This window comes from Anthonomus grandis, chromosome 3 (genome assembly GCF_022605725.1).
Source record: "Anthonomus grandis grandis chromosome 3, icAntGran1.3, whole genome shotgun sequence".
NCBI lineage: Eukaryota > Metazoa > Arthropoda > Insecta > Coleoptera > Curculionidae > Anthonomus > Anthonomus grandis.
This window is the reverse complement of record NC_065548.1, coordinates 17,164,460-17,181,439: the sequence shown is the minus strand read 5'-3', so window position 1 is coordinate 17,181,439 and position 16,980 is coordinate 17,164,460. Positions and strand designations below refer to the sequence as shown.

Sequence of the window (16,980 nt, the reverse complement as noted above, 5' to 3'; positions counted from 1 at the left end):
AATAATAATTGTTTATACGGCAAATGGCCTCCGTAATCATGGCCAACTCCGCGTGTTATACATCATTTTAAAGGGAAAAAAATCTTTTTAATTTAGCAAAAAAACAAAATAACCGCCATAGGAAAAAGAGAAGTTGAGGATGGAATCGCAGAACCGAAACGTCGAAAATAAAAACTGAATTCAGGTATGCGTTGTCCTTAAAAAGTTGTCCAAATAATGTTTTTACAGATTTTAAAAATACGTTGAAGTACAGGCCTTTTTCAAAAATGTAACTTTTTGATTTTTTCCAAATATTTCAAAATCGGGAAAAGATGAAATCGTTCTAAAAGCGGCACTAAATTGGTAACTAAATGCCCTACAACTTTCTTCATTTAACCAATTTTCTAACTCTTATGGTTTCCAAGATACCCATACATGTACATCCAATTTGGGCCACACTGTATATGCAATATTGGTGAGATCCATCATTACATACGCAGCACCAATATCGTAGCCTGCGGCAGAAAGGAGGATTGTTATTTAGATATTTAACAAAACATAAAGAACAGCGTGTATAGCAGGAGCGAAGACCTATTTAAAAAGATACAGGACCTTGGGCATATGGCAGTAAAAAAGAACAAAACCAAGTTCACATAGCCAGATAAGACTTTTGTAGTGAAGGAGATAAAGGGACCACTGGGAACAGAAGTTATGCGGCCTAGGCAAGGCGGCTACTCAGTATGATATACACTGCAGCCAAGATCGGGGTAACAGTAGACGTACTAGAGAATGGACAAGAGGGCAGACAACTCCCGCTGAACCTGGGCTTTGAATGCAGAGGTATGCTCAATTGATGAAAGAAATTGCGCCAAGGGGACGAACGTTCACAATCATTACAGGATTCCAGGCAGCAACAAACTCTTGGACAGTTTGAGACTAGGTCAAAGACTGTACAAATTGCTAAAAGGATCTCTCGTCAAAGAGCAAAAAATAAGGCAAAAGATAATCCTATGATAGAATATGTGCAACCGCATGGTCCTGCAAGAAGGGTAAATCAACTTGCAATGCAGGGAGCCAGCAACAGACACATAGGCACAGAACCAGAACCAACATGCTGTGTCAGCTATTAAATCTGGAAAAGGATATCAAAAACTGATTGGAACTTGAGCATAAAAACTACTGGGAACAATCGCCACAACTGGAACTCTTCAAACAACTTTTGGGTAGCCCTTCAGGAAGAGGGAGAACATACTGGGTCACTCCAGGCAACTACTTTAAAAAGTAGCAGGGCTACTTACAGACTTACACCCTGCAGGAAACTACCTATCTAAACTCAGTAAAGTAGATACACTGCTATGTAGAGGTTGTGAGAAAGAGGAAAAAATCACTTTTGACATTGTCTGCTTTTGCGAAGCATTCAACCAGACCGCCGAACTCAAACCTTTACCAGAAAGGATAATAACTACGCCACTGAGCAAAATACTGGACTTCCTAGAAGCAACAGAACCCGTGGGAGTAATTATATGGGGTACAAAAGGACTGCAACAGAGCAGAATGCAGTGCAGGGAACCAGCTGATACCACATAGCAGGAAGGTTTTAGTGGCTAATCAGGCAGGGAGTCTCGCACGACCGGGGGTTCAAGAACTACCAGTGTTCTTTGATGACAAAAAAAAAATTTGAATGCACTGGTATCTTTAATGTTCTTCATATCCCTGTTTCCTTTTTTCTTATCATAATGAAAAGCAGAGTCATCTATCAAATTAATACAAAATTGGTAACTCCTAATATATGTAACTTTTGCAACCAAAAAAAAGTTAGTTCTACTCATGTGCATGTTCAGTATTAACTGTTTCTGTCTATCTTAAATATATATATATTTTTCATCAATAGCTAGCTGCTAATCTAAGAGCTGCTCTAAGAGGTTTATCTTTTTCGCCTTTTGTGCGATAATGTTCTTGAGATTACCAAAGGCATACTGCATTAAGCTACAGGGTTACATAGTTATAACATTACTTAATGATAGGAGCGGTTCCAATTATGCCGTTAGCTATTGCAGATTTGGAGCCCAAGGCTTTAATTAGTCCAGGTAAAGCAGATGATTATTATTGCAAAAAGGTTATCGCTTTGAAAAATTCTGCTTCTATTTTTGTCGCCCGTTATATTATGAGTACGTTTAGATTATGTGGATTACACGTTTTTAAAAGTACAACTATATATTTTTTATTTTGTAAATTTCTAGGACTTAATATAAAATTGTATTCTATTTTCTAGCTTAAAAAAATAAGTTTTTTGACACTTTTAAGCAGCTTTATTAGAAAAAAAAATCATACACAAACAATATAAACCTATTAACTACAAAAACGTTTAAAGACAATACACAAATTAATATATACAGGACTTTCTTATCTAGAGTATATTTGGTTTTGCTTATTTTTGTGAATACGAATATTTATAGCTAATAAAAAAATATACATTTAATTATAATACATTAAAACATACAAAATATTTTAAATATGCTTTATAAAAATAAGTCAAATTGCCACCATCGCATAAAGGTAGTTTCATTTATAAGCTAATGATGCCAATGAACATGTTTAGTAGGTATGAATGGATTTTTAAGATACCGAAAATAATACCAACCTACGTAATATTATATTTTTACACAGTAATGTAATATTACTCTTAATTAGTAAATTATACTAGACCTACTAATATAGTTATAGAAGTTTAAACGGAATGTTTTCCTATTTCTACTAATACAAATTTATATGGCATATTTTTTTTTAAATCAATTATATGGTAACGGTTAGGTATTAATTTAATAAAATTATATTTGTACATCTTCTAGCCATTTTCTTACTATATGGAAATATTGTTTCATCCATTTTATGTTGGCCTCTGCTTGTTCTATGGACTGTTGGGCAGTTCTTAATGCAATTCCAAACTCATCACGTCGTTTCTCGAAAAATGATTTAAACTAAAAAATATGTATGATATAAAACTAAATATAGTATAACAGTAGTTCTCTATAAGTAGTTTTTTTTAATATCAGGGAGCTATATATTAAAAAATTCGTAATAAAATCTTTTAGTTTATTTATACGTTTTCTTATAATTACTATATGAATTTTTCAGCTTTATGTCTTGTCGAAATTATTGCAGCGTTTTTTCCATTCGTTAAGGTGTGAATTAAAATAAGAAACGCACAAAAATAGTCAACTGATTGATTTACACGTACTCACTAAATATGATCTGTAAGGACTATTAGAAATATATATTTACACTCTATTTATTTGCTACTAAATATCCCTGATTTAAAAATGCCTAAAGATGGCATTATAAAGGCCGAAATGTCGGCAGTATGAAAATTTAAAACCTAAGTTTTATTTGACCCCGGATCCAACCTGCTTAGCAAGAAACATTTAAATCTGACTGTGGTTGATAATGCCGCAGCTCAGCATCTTTGTGGTATCAACAATAAAGAGTAAGTCGACTGAAATGTATGACTCGAGTTTTACCTCTCGGCGGTTTTTGTATTCTGTAAAGATTATCGTTAATGGCTTCCAAAACTTTGTACATACCATCCCAGGATGTTTGAAGTTTTGGATATAGACTCGTTCGCCTCTTAGGGTACGTAAAGCAAATCAAGTCACCCTGTTTGCACCTCTAGCCTTTGGGATTAACATCACATGTATCTTTCATCGAATTCGATAGATTTTCTATAGCAACAGCGAAATGCTTAGTTTGCCAGAAATAAAACTAGCGCCCTGTAGAGGGACTAGCGCTTTCTTCTTATGTGACCTGCTTTTTTACATTTTCAATACTCTAACTTTAGGTTCTGGTGGCTACGTCCTCTAATTGCCTCTCTAATCATCCCTTTGACCAAGTTCAAACTTGTCTTCTCTTGAAATCCCTTGCCGAATATGAGCCTGGCCCTTGATCGTGTTCTTGGCAGCTTCGAATTCAAGGCCCCGTGTTGATGCATCTACTAGCTTATATGCTAGTAGTATATATTGCCTCATTTTACATCGCGGAGTTTATCCAGAAATGACTTTACCAAGGAAGAACTTCCCCGAATTTGGTACCGATTTTCCAACTGCATGAGGTAGAAATATTCCAAGTATGATGGGTATCACGCATCTCCAAATGTCTTAAATAGGTAGTCGTTGACTTTTTGTTCTTCGGGGCACATTCTTTCAGGATGACAGTATAGTCTCCTCTCAAGACCAACATAAAGGAAGTTGCCTTTTACCTGGATGACAACCGTTTGCTTTTGCAACCGCTACAAACTGACTATTGAAGGTCTACAGGGCAGCTCATCGATAGTGTTGACGTTCTATGTTGTTTTGATTATCCTGAATCCTGTTCTCCTCCAATATGTACTTCTCATATGAACAATATTTTTCCAGTGATAATTATTGGTTCGGGACCTACCAGTAGTTTTACAGACCTCAGTCTAGTAAGGAAGTCTGCTTCCTCGTTACTAGCATTACTTAGGTAGCTCATCGCCAAAAAAAGGTTCTTTCACCAGTTTCTTTATAAGCTTATTGAGTTACTAGCTTGAAGCTTTTCTTAAAAGAGTACTAGCTTAAAGCTTTTCTTATTGGTCATAATAGCCTAAATTACGGGTCCACTATCCGAGCAGACTAAGACGACTATCTTGCGGTATTTTCAATTTAAAATTTCCTGCATGTATTTTAAGCTAGCGAATATTTTGGCTTAGAGGCCAGTGGCAAATTCTCCCAGTGAATAGGCTTTGTTGGGGCTTTCCCACTATAGATGCCTGCATTAACAATGCATTAACAACCTTATTGTTCTTTCTAGAGCAGTATGTAAGCCAAAAGGTCCATTTATTTACTAATGCAGGCGTTATTAGAGTTCTCCAACTCCTCTCGACTTCCCATATAGGTCACGAAGTTCTTATATTCGTTTGTAGGAAGTGCCATCTAGTCACCAAAAAAGGCCGGTAGTTACGATCTTGATCAACTTTATCACAAGATCCAATGGTCGAAGATATAAGAGAGTCCTAAAGGCTCTTGTTAATGCTCCATCCAGAGACTGTGTGAGAAGAGGTCTATAGGTGAATAGATCTAGTGAAGGATCTTTGGGGACAGATCTCAAGTACTACCGAAAGTTCTAAAAGTCCTCCTGCACGCCAAAAGCAGTTGATTTTGCTGGGTGACTATACTAAGAGAGTTTGCAATTCATTTAACAGCTAGAACTCGTACTAGAATTATTTCAGCTACACGTTCTCTAGAAATACAGTGGGTGGTATTTAAAAGTTCCGTCTTTTTGTAAATAGGAACAGTTCTTCTTTTTTAGGGTTGTTTCTTAGCTCCTTCGAGGTGCACCACTTTTATACTATACGCACAGCCCTTATCGTGAAGATCTGCATTATGGTAGCATTCTTTCTTGAGGCAAGAAATACCAGGTCGTTAGTAAAGGCTTGCATGTACAGTCCTGTTTAGATCATTGTCTCGCAAAGTGCAAAATATTATATTAAAGTTAAGGAAACTAGAACTCTATTTTGTTGTCTAAAGTAACAAATTCCTTTCGTAAATTCAACCATAATGTATCAACATTTAACAAAATATTAACCGTACCGATCTCTATGTCTCTGGATCTTTGGAAGTCATATTAACCATGAGTATAATGTTTTTATACAGATTCTTAAAACATTATTAATTCTAGTGTATTTTATTAATATAATACGTAGTTAATTATTTTGTAATCAATGATATATATCAGCTAAAATTAAAATAGTATAAGCTAATACTTACATCATTTACTTCCTCTTCTGTATTAAAATTATTCGTTGTATAACTAATAATACTGCTCATAAACATCGACGTTGATCCCAGGCTAAAATTTTCATAAAATTTAAGTACGAAGTTAATTTAAGTACCACTACTTTATATTTAAGTTTAAAGACAAGACTCTACAAAACAAAATTTAAACCGTTTTTTTCGAAAATAAATTAAATAGAGTATAGTAAATAATGTTAAGTTAATTAAAATTATTATCAATTAAAAAGTATTACAAACATTCATTAATATACGAAATTTGATAGAGTTGGATATTAGTGAAAATATAATTTTGTTTTCTAATAGGTATCTAATTCTTAGGATAATGGCGGGTTGGCAGATTTCAGGGTTGGCGGAAAGGGACTTTTAGGTCTATCCGCCAGACACTGTCGCCTCACAATTACTACTACTAGTTTATTTAAATATTGATAGGCATTAATTTTTTTTTTTTAATTTGTTTAGGCAGTTTGAATCTAGGTTACGATAAACTACTTTTTTTTACTTTGTCACTAAAACTGTAAGACATATAGTCTCAATATTAAATAATCCCTATCTGAGAGATGTATTAGATACGCTGTGTAAAATACTTACTATTCCCGTATTCTCGACCAATTAACCTTTAAAAATTTATAAGCCAAATCACGGCCTACTGGGTTTTCGGCGATTGACGCAAACACTCTTGCTGTATCATGTTTTCTTATAGCAGAGTTATCAGTTATTGACCATTCTAAAAATCTAAAAAAAAAACATTACTTTTGTTAAATAGGTACTTTAAGAAGGATTTCTTGTTTTTTTTTATAAAACAGCACACCTGCTTAGGATCCATATTTCTTTAGAGCAAGACAAGGCGTTTAATAGAATTTCTTTATCGCTTGCCACATTAGTATTCAGATATCTATTCCAAGCAAAATCCCATTCATCTTGTCCGCCATCTCTAATTGCTGTACAGTAGACAACTTCTCTCAGATCTGGATTAATTCTACAGAAGAAAAAATATAATTTAAAGTTAAATATATAATGTTATAATACCGTTGTTTTACGCAAGGAATTTAAATTGAAGTTTAAACGGCTAAACTTCAGTTAAGGCATAGCTAAAAATAGAGAAAAAGGCACTAAAAAGGTATATATATTCCAGTAAACCTTCTAGGCATATTTAAATTAGAGGCAAAATCCAATATGTAAGGCCAATCTTACCGAAAAAAATAAGATACTTATATTACTATGAGATATATTTATTATTTTATCCCAAATCTATATCATGTGGTACAATATGGTTAACATGTCCTTAATAAAACGTGTAATATATTTTTGAAACTTTAGAAATAAGGCTATTTTATTTTGTTTCCATCATTATAACGTATGAAAGCGATATGCCATTTAGATATAATAGAATATTTATAATGAAACATTTATTTATCGTCAGAGATACCTATAAGTAATTTTTGCCGTTTTACAATAAAAGTGAAAATGTTTTACTATAAAAAGATAAAAAAATAACTATTATACTTATTTAGAACACATTTTCTTAGTTGTCCTTCATTATTACATATAGCTTGTCAATATCAGATAATTATTTGTACAAAACCGAGTTAAGAATTTGAGTTGAATTGCACTGATCTAACAAAATAAAATCTGTAGGAGGGTACAAGTTCTTATACATAATATTCATTACATAAATAGATAACACATTATATTTATGTTTTAAAATGATTAGATACACATTCATCATCACCCTTTGATTCAAAGACAACATATTTAAAACACTTAACGTACATTTAATAGGCGTATACCAGTTATACATACATATATTAAAATCTGCCCCATGGCTCTATTCTGTATTTTCTCTATTTGATTTATTTTATATTATAGTAAATTCTACAATAAAGCCGAACCAAATTATTAAGGTAGACGATGGATAATACTTTAAAGTTATATTATGCCCAAGTACTTAATATCTATATCATAAACAATATTTTCGCATTTACAGTAATGTGCACTTATTAAATATGCAAAGTTTGGATTATTTGCATTGAAACATAGTTTGTTAACACACAACCAATTAAATAGATTATTTAAAGATTAATTAAAAAAAAGACATCATTTAAATATTTTGGCCTTTGTTGTATGTCTTTACCTATGATATAAAGAGCAAAGAGGATAATTTTACAGTTTTATGTCACTCTTACCATATATTTCATAGAAATCGGAAAAAACAACCGTTCCTTATGGTACGCCGTATTTTATTCTAACAAACTCGGACAAGCAATTTTTATATAGATTTATTAGAGATACGTTGAAATCTTCTATACAAATATGACCTTAACCAGTTTAAAACATTATGTCTAATTCCTGATTATTTTAATAAATAATAAAACATCGATAATACTCACTATTTTATAATTTTTAAAAAACGTGGTTAAAATATGCTTTTAAATTATGCATAAAATAATTAAACTTAGGATTTGGTGGATAAAGATCCACTCGGAAAAGTCCGATCATTAGCTTTTTTATTATGGATTACCTTTTATAATTAGAAGTCAAGTTAAAAATTTCTGCAATTATGCTAAGCATAAATTAATAAAAGTTGTTAAATAAATTGCCTCCAATCCTAAAGCAACAACTTTATGATAGATGCGCTTTTTCATAAAATGAAATTTTGTAAGGTTATATTAAGGAAAATTTTTTAAAATGGATATAAAAAGATGATGCTTGCCAACTTACTTAAAATGTGCTTTACTCCATTTGAAAAGAACATAAGAAAGAAAGTTCAGTGAATAAAAAAGGTCAGTCCAATATATCTCTTTCGTTGAACAAAAATATATACTCAATAAGTTGGTTTTCGATACAAAACAGCTTAGTGAAAAATCACTTAAAATGCATGTTATGAAAAAAATTAAATGAACAAAGATCAATCAGAGTCATATGATATGGAATAAAGATGTAAGGACAGAAACTTTATAATAAATAGTTTTCCCAAATAAGAAAACGCAGCTGCAGTCACTATATGTACCAGATAACCTAAGACTTGAATATTCAATTAGATGTCCTTGATACATACAAAATATGTATCAAATATAATGATTGATGACAAAGTTATTTGTTAAACATACTGATTTGGTGAAAGAGAACATTTTTTACATTTGGCGAAACTTAAAACTCGTGAACGAAAATTATATTTTTTTAAAGAATTCAATAAACTGAAGAATTTGGTTTGTCAGGGATAAGCAAAATATACAATAATGAGAATCTGATACAAAAAAAAGGCAATATCTACTTAGGTGTTAGAGAAAACTTCAATTGAAATACCATTGAAACACAAAGGGTTGCTTACAGATTGCTAATGAAAAAAATATAAAAATATAGCTAGCTGAGTTTTTTTTTGTTTATTGATTTAGGTGCATGTATTCTTAGTATTGGTAATATTTATTTATTGATCTTTTATCAATAAAGGAAAAGATTAGTGAACAGGATGCAAAAGTCAAACATACTATAATGTTCTTTAATAAGTTTTACACGTCTGTTTGCTTGACAAATTCGAGATTTAAGATCACGCCCTCCTCTCATACCTGCACAGACTAATATAGCTTTGCATTAAACATGTGTAACACTATAATGTCCAGTAGAAATATCTAAAAGAAAGTCGGTCTATCGTTGATTCATATTCATAAAATCACAGGCCCAAATTTTAACCCTGTAAATTTTCCTAAGTCGTCAATTATTTTCGATCTACAATTTTTCGTATGAGGCCGCAACTTTGTCGGTATCATACTCTAACCTCCCTTTCTAATAAGGCATTTGATTCTGGTATTTGCTTATTAAGTTTATTAGTTTTCTCATTAGCCTTATAATCCATGACCTGCGGTATCTAGAAAATGATCCTATTGCTTAGCTCTAGTTACAGTATGTTTAGCCTTCTTAGATAATGCGTACCAGTAAGTTTTGATAATATTATATTTATATGTTCTTAAAAATATATTTTCTTTTATATTTTTTAGACTTAATCGAAATAATTTTAAATTTTTTCATACATTAAAATGATATGCTATTGAGCATATATTATATGGAAAGGTGGTAACGCATCTTTTCTGTGCTCAAAATCAGAATATCACTTTGCATATTTCACCTCAGGAAAAAAAATACTAATATAATTAATTTGTAACATGATTTATAAGAATAAAAAAAAATATAAAACGTTCAACTCTACTAAAATATTTTATGTCATACGTACACATTTTCTTTATCAGGATTTGCACTATTCCTCCAATTCTGGAAAAGTTGAATTGCTTGCAAAACGCATTCCTTGAGACCCAGTTCGCATGCATACTCAACAATCTCCATTCGGCTCAAGACCCTAGTTGGTTCATCATCAGGTTTTTCTTTAAAAGTCAGTTCTAGGTAGTGATCTTTTAAAAGAGACAGGAGATACCTCTAAAAAAGGATGCCATAAATAAAAGTTTTCAAATAAAATATTTTTGCCACACCTTGTACTTATCAAAACTAGCACTTCTACTAAACATACTATGCAAAAACTTGAAATTCTGAATAGCAGCTTTCCAGGGAACAAACTCCCTCTCGTTTACTAAATACAAAGTAACATTTAAAGCGATTCCGTAATCCAAGTATCCTACATAAGCGAGGTTTAGAGCATCATCTATCATCTGCGCTCTGTTTCTCGGTTCGATTAGGATGTGGCCGTTTCCGAGAAGCTGGCTGATCAAGGCGTTCCAGTTTCGATCGTCGTAGTTTACTCTGTAAATTAATACAAAGACCTTGAACTTCTTACATAGTACTAATATTTTTTTATTTAAATAATTAGTAAGAATGCGAATTATATGAATTTCTGTGAACTTATATAATAAAATACTCTACTGTATGAAAATATAATGGGTTGTTAAAAATAAGTGATTTACAGTCATATTTATATGCATTATAATATAATATATTACAAAATGTTAAGAATAGGAAATAATATTTTTAGAAATATTTGCTTTCTTAAAAAATATATTAAAATTTAGTAGAACGCAGAATTAAAATTCTATTTTTTTAACCAGATTCTAACGGAAGGTAATAGAAGATACAAACCTTTGGGTTTATATTAGAAATTATTTGTTTTGTAGAAATATGTATAAATTAATAAATAAGCAAACCTAATCGGAACTCGCATACGTTTTCTTAAATGACTTCTTATAATTTTTTTTTGTTTTTTAAATTTATATTTTTTGTAGCATAATAAAATTAAAAAAAATATTTAGGTAATATTGAGAATTGCATTTTTAAAGGCAATAATTTAATATTGAAAATTACATTTTATAACTTTTTAATGTTCTCAGAAATATTATACAGCGATAATTCAGCCTTCTTGTAATATCCAAGAATATTGAATATGTTTAATACAAAATTAATGTCATTGATAATTCTTATTATTACGCAACTTAATAAAAAGCAAACATTTCTGAGTACATTTGACTATCTTACATTCTAATGCCAGTAATCCACTTTTGTGCTACAAATTGAAATTGCTTTTTTTTTACTTTTGACTTAATTAAAATTACTCTCTACTCTAAAATGCCTTTAGTGAAGTATGGAAAATATGTAAAAAAAGTTAGTTGCTGAATTGAATTAATATGAAGTAAAATTAATTTTAAAAAAATATTTAGAATATGGCGATGTTTTATGGGAGGATTAGGTAAGGTTAGTTAAGTGCAAAATCAATTTTTTATGCTAGGACTATTTGATAATTATAAAAAAGACAAGAAAAGTACCATCAACATTATTTAAAAATCCGAAAAAAAAATAATATGGCATATAATTTCGAACACTATTTAAAAATAGTGCAGCTTATACGGGAGCCAACCAGAATCCTTGATAGACAGGGAGATACTCTTGAATCTGTTTCTCGTGACAGATCCTGACTCATACAATATTATCATACCGGTCAAGGCAAGGTGTGAAGGCCTATAATCCGAATACTTGAAAAAGCTCTTCAGACAGCAAATCGTGGTTCGAAAAAAAAAGTTGCAACAAGGCAGCCAACGACAAAAATGCTTATCGCGAATAACGCTAAGACCTAAGCCCTGTTAGTCGTACCAACTGTGTTGCCTTAAAAAATGCGTGCAAAAACACGATCGATACCTGCAAAGAAAAATAAAATGAGAGAGTAAAGAACAAACTTCTCAATTACCCAAATGGATCAAGATCGTTCTGGTCTGCAGAAAAAGCAGTTGGTCAAGATTTTTATAGGTCAATAATTTCACCATTAATTAGCAAAGATGGTTCCATTACAATGATCGCAATGAAAAAGGCAGACTTGCTGAAATCAGAAGTTCGGATCAAACTCCGTCGACCCACAAGGCAAAACACCACCGACTTTGCCAAGAAAGGCTTTTTCAATGCTAGAGATAGTCTTCTATCACAAAGATCTTGAAAAGCTTTCAAAGACTTGAGTATTACCAGGGTCACTAGGCCTGAAGGAATACCGCCAATAGTAATAAAAAAGTGCGCGGTCGTGCTAACCACCGTTGTGCAAACTGTTTTCTATTTCATACAGAAGAAGTCTCTTTTCTAGAGGTTGGATGCTTGCGCGGATTCAAACGATACCCAAAAAATTAAATGACGGTGACCCATCAATTACCGTTTGATTGCGTTAGTTCCGGCAATTGCTAAGGCAATTGAGAATCTTTTTAACCAGCAAATTTTGAAATACCGTAAATCCATCAACATCATTAGCGACCGTCGGTATTATTTTCGAAAACAGGTCTGGTGACCTCCCCTACCCTCTTCCTATTATATATCAGAGACTTTCTCGACTAGACTTCTAATACATTTAACAACTTTGCAGATATCTGTACATTGGTGCCTTCGTTTAATTCACCCAACCAGATGACTTTAGCCGACCCTCAGTGACATAAACGTCACCAGGTAACAACTATTAATGCCGACATTTACATCATTTGGGAATGCAGTTAAGACTATAAGTTATTAAGCTTATTAAGCGTCATCTAATAATGGTAATAATAATAATTTCACAGAAAAGCAGATTATTATTATTATTATTAGATGCGCCTCATAAATATCAAGTGCATTTGCAGACGTCTTGAACGTCGCTATATCCGGACTTCTTTTTATGGAGAAGTGCAAGTCTGTAGAATCACCTCCCAAAGATCGTTTTTCCTGAATATTACATCTTGCAGAACTTTATGAAAAATATTCACAAACCCCTTTGTAGTACTGGCGCTACCCATGATACTTGAATACCATAAAGTTTTCCCTTTTGTGTTAGTGAACTCCCTTAAAAAATAGCAGAAAAAAATTCAAATCTATAAGTTAGGCATATAGTAATTATTATTTAATCTTGTTGATTAAAAGTGGGAAATAAGAAATTACATATTTAAATGTTTGGCTAGTACGTGAGGTATAAAAAGGTATAATAGTTTTAATTTCGATTTAAGTATAATTTTTAAAACAGTATTACTTAAATGTTGGTACGTCGGTCATTTTGCTTGGCAAAATTAACAGGAAGCTGATGGGAATGACGCTGTTGACATTGACTGATGGAACATCATTTGTCATAGCATTTGACATTTGGCAAATTTTCTTAAGACTTAGAGCTATAAAATTTGTTCTGATCACTTCTCTCCAACAACGTTTTAAAATGCTAATGCCACTGATACTGCTGACTTTACACTACTATTTAAACATTTGTTTTGTCATTATTTGTTACATGAATCATTTTGCGAATTTATTTATAAGGTTTGCACTGCTTATTTTTTTATTATATGCTTCTTGTATTCACTGAATCAAGACAGAGGTATAGAGACTAAGAGAGCTGAACTCCCAAAATTGATCAGAATAAATGATTTTGTGATAACTTTATTTTTTAAGAGTTTTATTTTATATATATTTATTTTTAATTTATGTATAAATTTGTCTTTCATTTAAGTTTTTTTTAATTTTCTAGTTCTAAGTTATGTTGTTAGTATCATGAGAGACCAACAAAAATATACTATGTATGTGATATTTGTTATACTATAATAAGTTGATTTTATTTTTATTTTTAAGTTTTTTATTTTGTAATGCAGATTGATATATTGTTCTTTTAGATAAAACTCTATCATAAAATTTTTAGATTCGTTCTAATTTTTATAATGTATGTTATAATAAATAATTGTATCTAATGTATATAATTTTAAGTAATTATTTTTTAGAAAATTTGAATAATAAATGTATTAGAAAAAATATTGGTTTATTTCCATTATAAAAATGATGATAAGAAGTACAATATTTTTAACTGATTGTTGCAGCACATTAACTCATTTAGATGTAAAATAAAGTTGATGAGTTTTATTTTATTCTAATTAACATGTGATGCACGTAATCAAAAAGGCCCTATTTTCTATCAGTAGTCTTTCTAATTAGAAACAAAAATATATCGTTTTCGTTAATTTTCTAATTACATGTTTGTTTTAGATATTGCGATTAATAATTTTGAGATTTGTTATTCAAAGAAATTTAATTTTCTTGCTTTATTTCGCCACGCCTTTCTACCATTTTGATTGGTCCACTTGACATGTTTAACCGTCAAGTTAGTTACAACGATTAACGTTGTGAAGTGAGGGCGCTAGCAGATTTGTCAGATGAATTCCTGTCAGTTTGTATGCAATTATTACTTCTCTATAGTTTTGTGTTTTATGGTTATTAGTCAACAAGACAATATTACACTTCCGCGTCATCCTTCACCTAGTCAACACGTGGTTGTGCTCGTCCTTTCCTATCCTACGGATTCCTTTCCTTCACCCCTTCCTACCCCTTGCCGTTAATACAATGTGCATTTCAGAATTAAATTTTGTGAAAGTTTCTATCCTACTTCCACGTTATCCTTCATCTCATCAATACGTAGTATTTCGTCCTTCCTATCCTTTAAATCCCTTTCCCAGACCCTACCCGTTGCAGAAGGTTGCATCGTGGGGGAGGCGACATCGTGAATTGAAAAGTTTCGATTGTGGGTGTTGATAATTTCATATAGTGAAAATGTCGATTTGGGGAACAGGGTACATACCCGACGGTTTTTTCCGAATCTCAAATCGCACTGGCAAATTGCCTCGTAGCAGAGCCATCAATTGAACAAAACCAGACAATATTATTATCGTCATATATTTAAGAATTTAAAGCCCTGATCTTGCCACAATAGTTATTAATATTAAATAGAGTAATCATTAAGTAATACAGTCCAATTTCAGGTATTGAATATTAATACCTGAGTCACAGATTAAATATAACTTATAAAGTTATACTTATTCTGTGCCCGAGTAGGTATTTAAGCTTATCATTTTTTCAAATTTCCAAACAATGGCAATTGAATTAGTATATATTAGTATTAGATTGGATAATCGTTATTGAATTAATTGTAGATTAATTATTAAAAATTTCCAAGCACTAGGAATAGTAAATGTCTCAAACTATAGAATATTTAATAAACTATAAGAATATTTAAATAGCTATTTAAACATTCTTAAATATATGTAACCATTCCTAGACTATTTATACGAAATGATCTGTGTTAGCAATTAATTATTTCTGTAATATATAATACTCAATTTAATTATTATTGGAACTTTCACTAAATGCCAAATGTCACATGTTTTGCCACTGTTGCCTGTTCATTTTGAAGCTCTGGGATCAACAGATATTTATTAAATTTGGCAAATTACTGACAAAGCTATTTCGGTTAAACTTATAATAATGAACAATAAGATCTAAGATCACCCAAATTGTTAGCCTAAAATCAAGATTTACCTTCAAGGTTATCGGATGGTATCCTTTTACAATAATGTTAAAGAAATCTGAACATATGTTATGACTGCAAACTGATATGTAAAAATTCCGTTAATGACGAAAGACAAAAATGCAAAAATACATTCCACGATTTTTTCCAAAGTGTTTTCATAAAAATTGCATCAAAAAAAGATTTTTTATAGTTTTAGATTTTTTTGAATAAATTTTACCTGTAATATCCACTTTGACGAAAATTCACCAAATACCAAGGTAAATCTTCTCTAACTGCATCTTGAACTATAATTGATCTTTCCTTTTTTAACCAAAGTCGATTTTTATTTTTCATGGAATCCATGATTGTAATAGGTACCCACCTATATAAAGAAAAAATTATATTATTTGGAGGCATGTTGCCTAAATTTATTTAATAAAATTTTTTAATATAGTCTGACATTAAATTTATCCAGATTTTATCAAATTAAAAGTTACTTTATTATACAAAGTTTTTATGATTGACAGACTCACTATAGGAAGTTGTAACATTCTACACATTATGCTTTTGAATGAACTAACTTACCACAAAGTTTCATCATTTTGCGAATTTTCATTATTAAGAAAATATCGTTCTTGCCTCAAGTTCAAATCAACCTTATTCGCTTGTCTTTCAGCAATTATCACTGGATAACCAGTCTGAAGGGTCCAGGTATCCATAATTTCTTTAACTGTCACATTTTCAGGCAAAACACTTTTATTTTGACTTTGTTCCGTCATGCTTTGCCAGAGGTCATCTTGTTCAGCATTTTTATACATCCTAAATGTAAATTTTAAAAATTTTAAACAAACCTAATAATAAAATATTAGAGTATAACTGACCGTTTGTGGAGATACTGCTTGAGACCAGAACTAAATACACTTTCACCAAGATAATCTTGCATCATTCTTATAATTGCTGCTCCTGCAAAAATATTTATTACTTAAAACTCATTCTGATATATGAATATAGCCTTTTGTACCTTTAGAGTAAGAAATGCTATCAAATATATCATTTATTTCATTAGGATGTCCAACTTTAACAGAAATAGGGTGGGACGTTTTTAGAGCATCCAAGTCCAAAGATACTTGAAGCTCGTTTACCACAAAAAGCTCCAAATCTTTCCATTTTGGATTGACCTGTATTATTTTATATAAAACATATTGATTGACTTAATGCTATGACTTACCGAATTCGATCCCAAAAATTCAACATAAGTAGCAAATCCTTCATTAAGCCAAAGATCTTCCCACCATACTGGAGTTACTAAATTGCCAAACCACTGATGCGCTAATTCATGAGCAATAACGTGAGCTATTCTTTGCTTGCTTACTGTGCTTGATACTCCTTTTTGGTATAGGAGAACAGATTCACTATATAAATACATCACTAGTA

General features: G+C 31.3%; 1 protein-coding gene across 1 annotated transcript in view; it reads right to left on the bottom strand.

Annotated features, from left to right (window-relative positions):
* Positions 1-2,403: 2,403 nt before the first annotated feature.
* Positions 2,404-16,980, bottom strand: part of LOC126734331 (aminopeptidase Ey-like) — a 44,430-nt gene continuing 29,853 nt past the window's right edge. The window contains exons 6-16 of the mRNA XM_050437905.1: positions 16,775-16,958; positions 16,568-16,724; positions 16,428-16,509; positions 16,132-16,365; positions 15,785-15,928; positions 10,265-10,532; positions 10,012-10,211; positions 6,595-6,762; positions 6,375-6,518; positions 5,760-5,841; positions 2,404-2,957 (exon numbers count right to left, since the gene is read on the bottom strand). Of these exons, the coding sequence (XP_050293862.1) occupies positions 2,808-2,957; positions 5,760-5,841; positions 6,375-6,518; positions 6,595-6,762; positions 10,012-10,211; positions 10,265-10,532; positions 15,785-15,928; positions 16,132-16,365; positions 16,428-16,509; positions 16,568-16,724; positions 16,775-16,958 (1,813 nt within the window). The 3' untranslated portion in view covers positions 2,404-2,807. The remainder of the gene's footprint in view (positions 2,958-5,759; positions 5,842-6,374; positions 6,519-6,594; positions 6,763-10,011; positions 10,212-10,264; positions 10,533-15,784; positions 15,929-16,131; positions 16,366-16,427; positions 16,510-16,567; positions 16,725-16,774; positions 16,959-16,980) is intronic.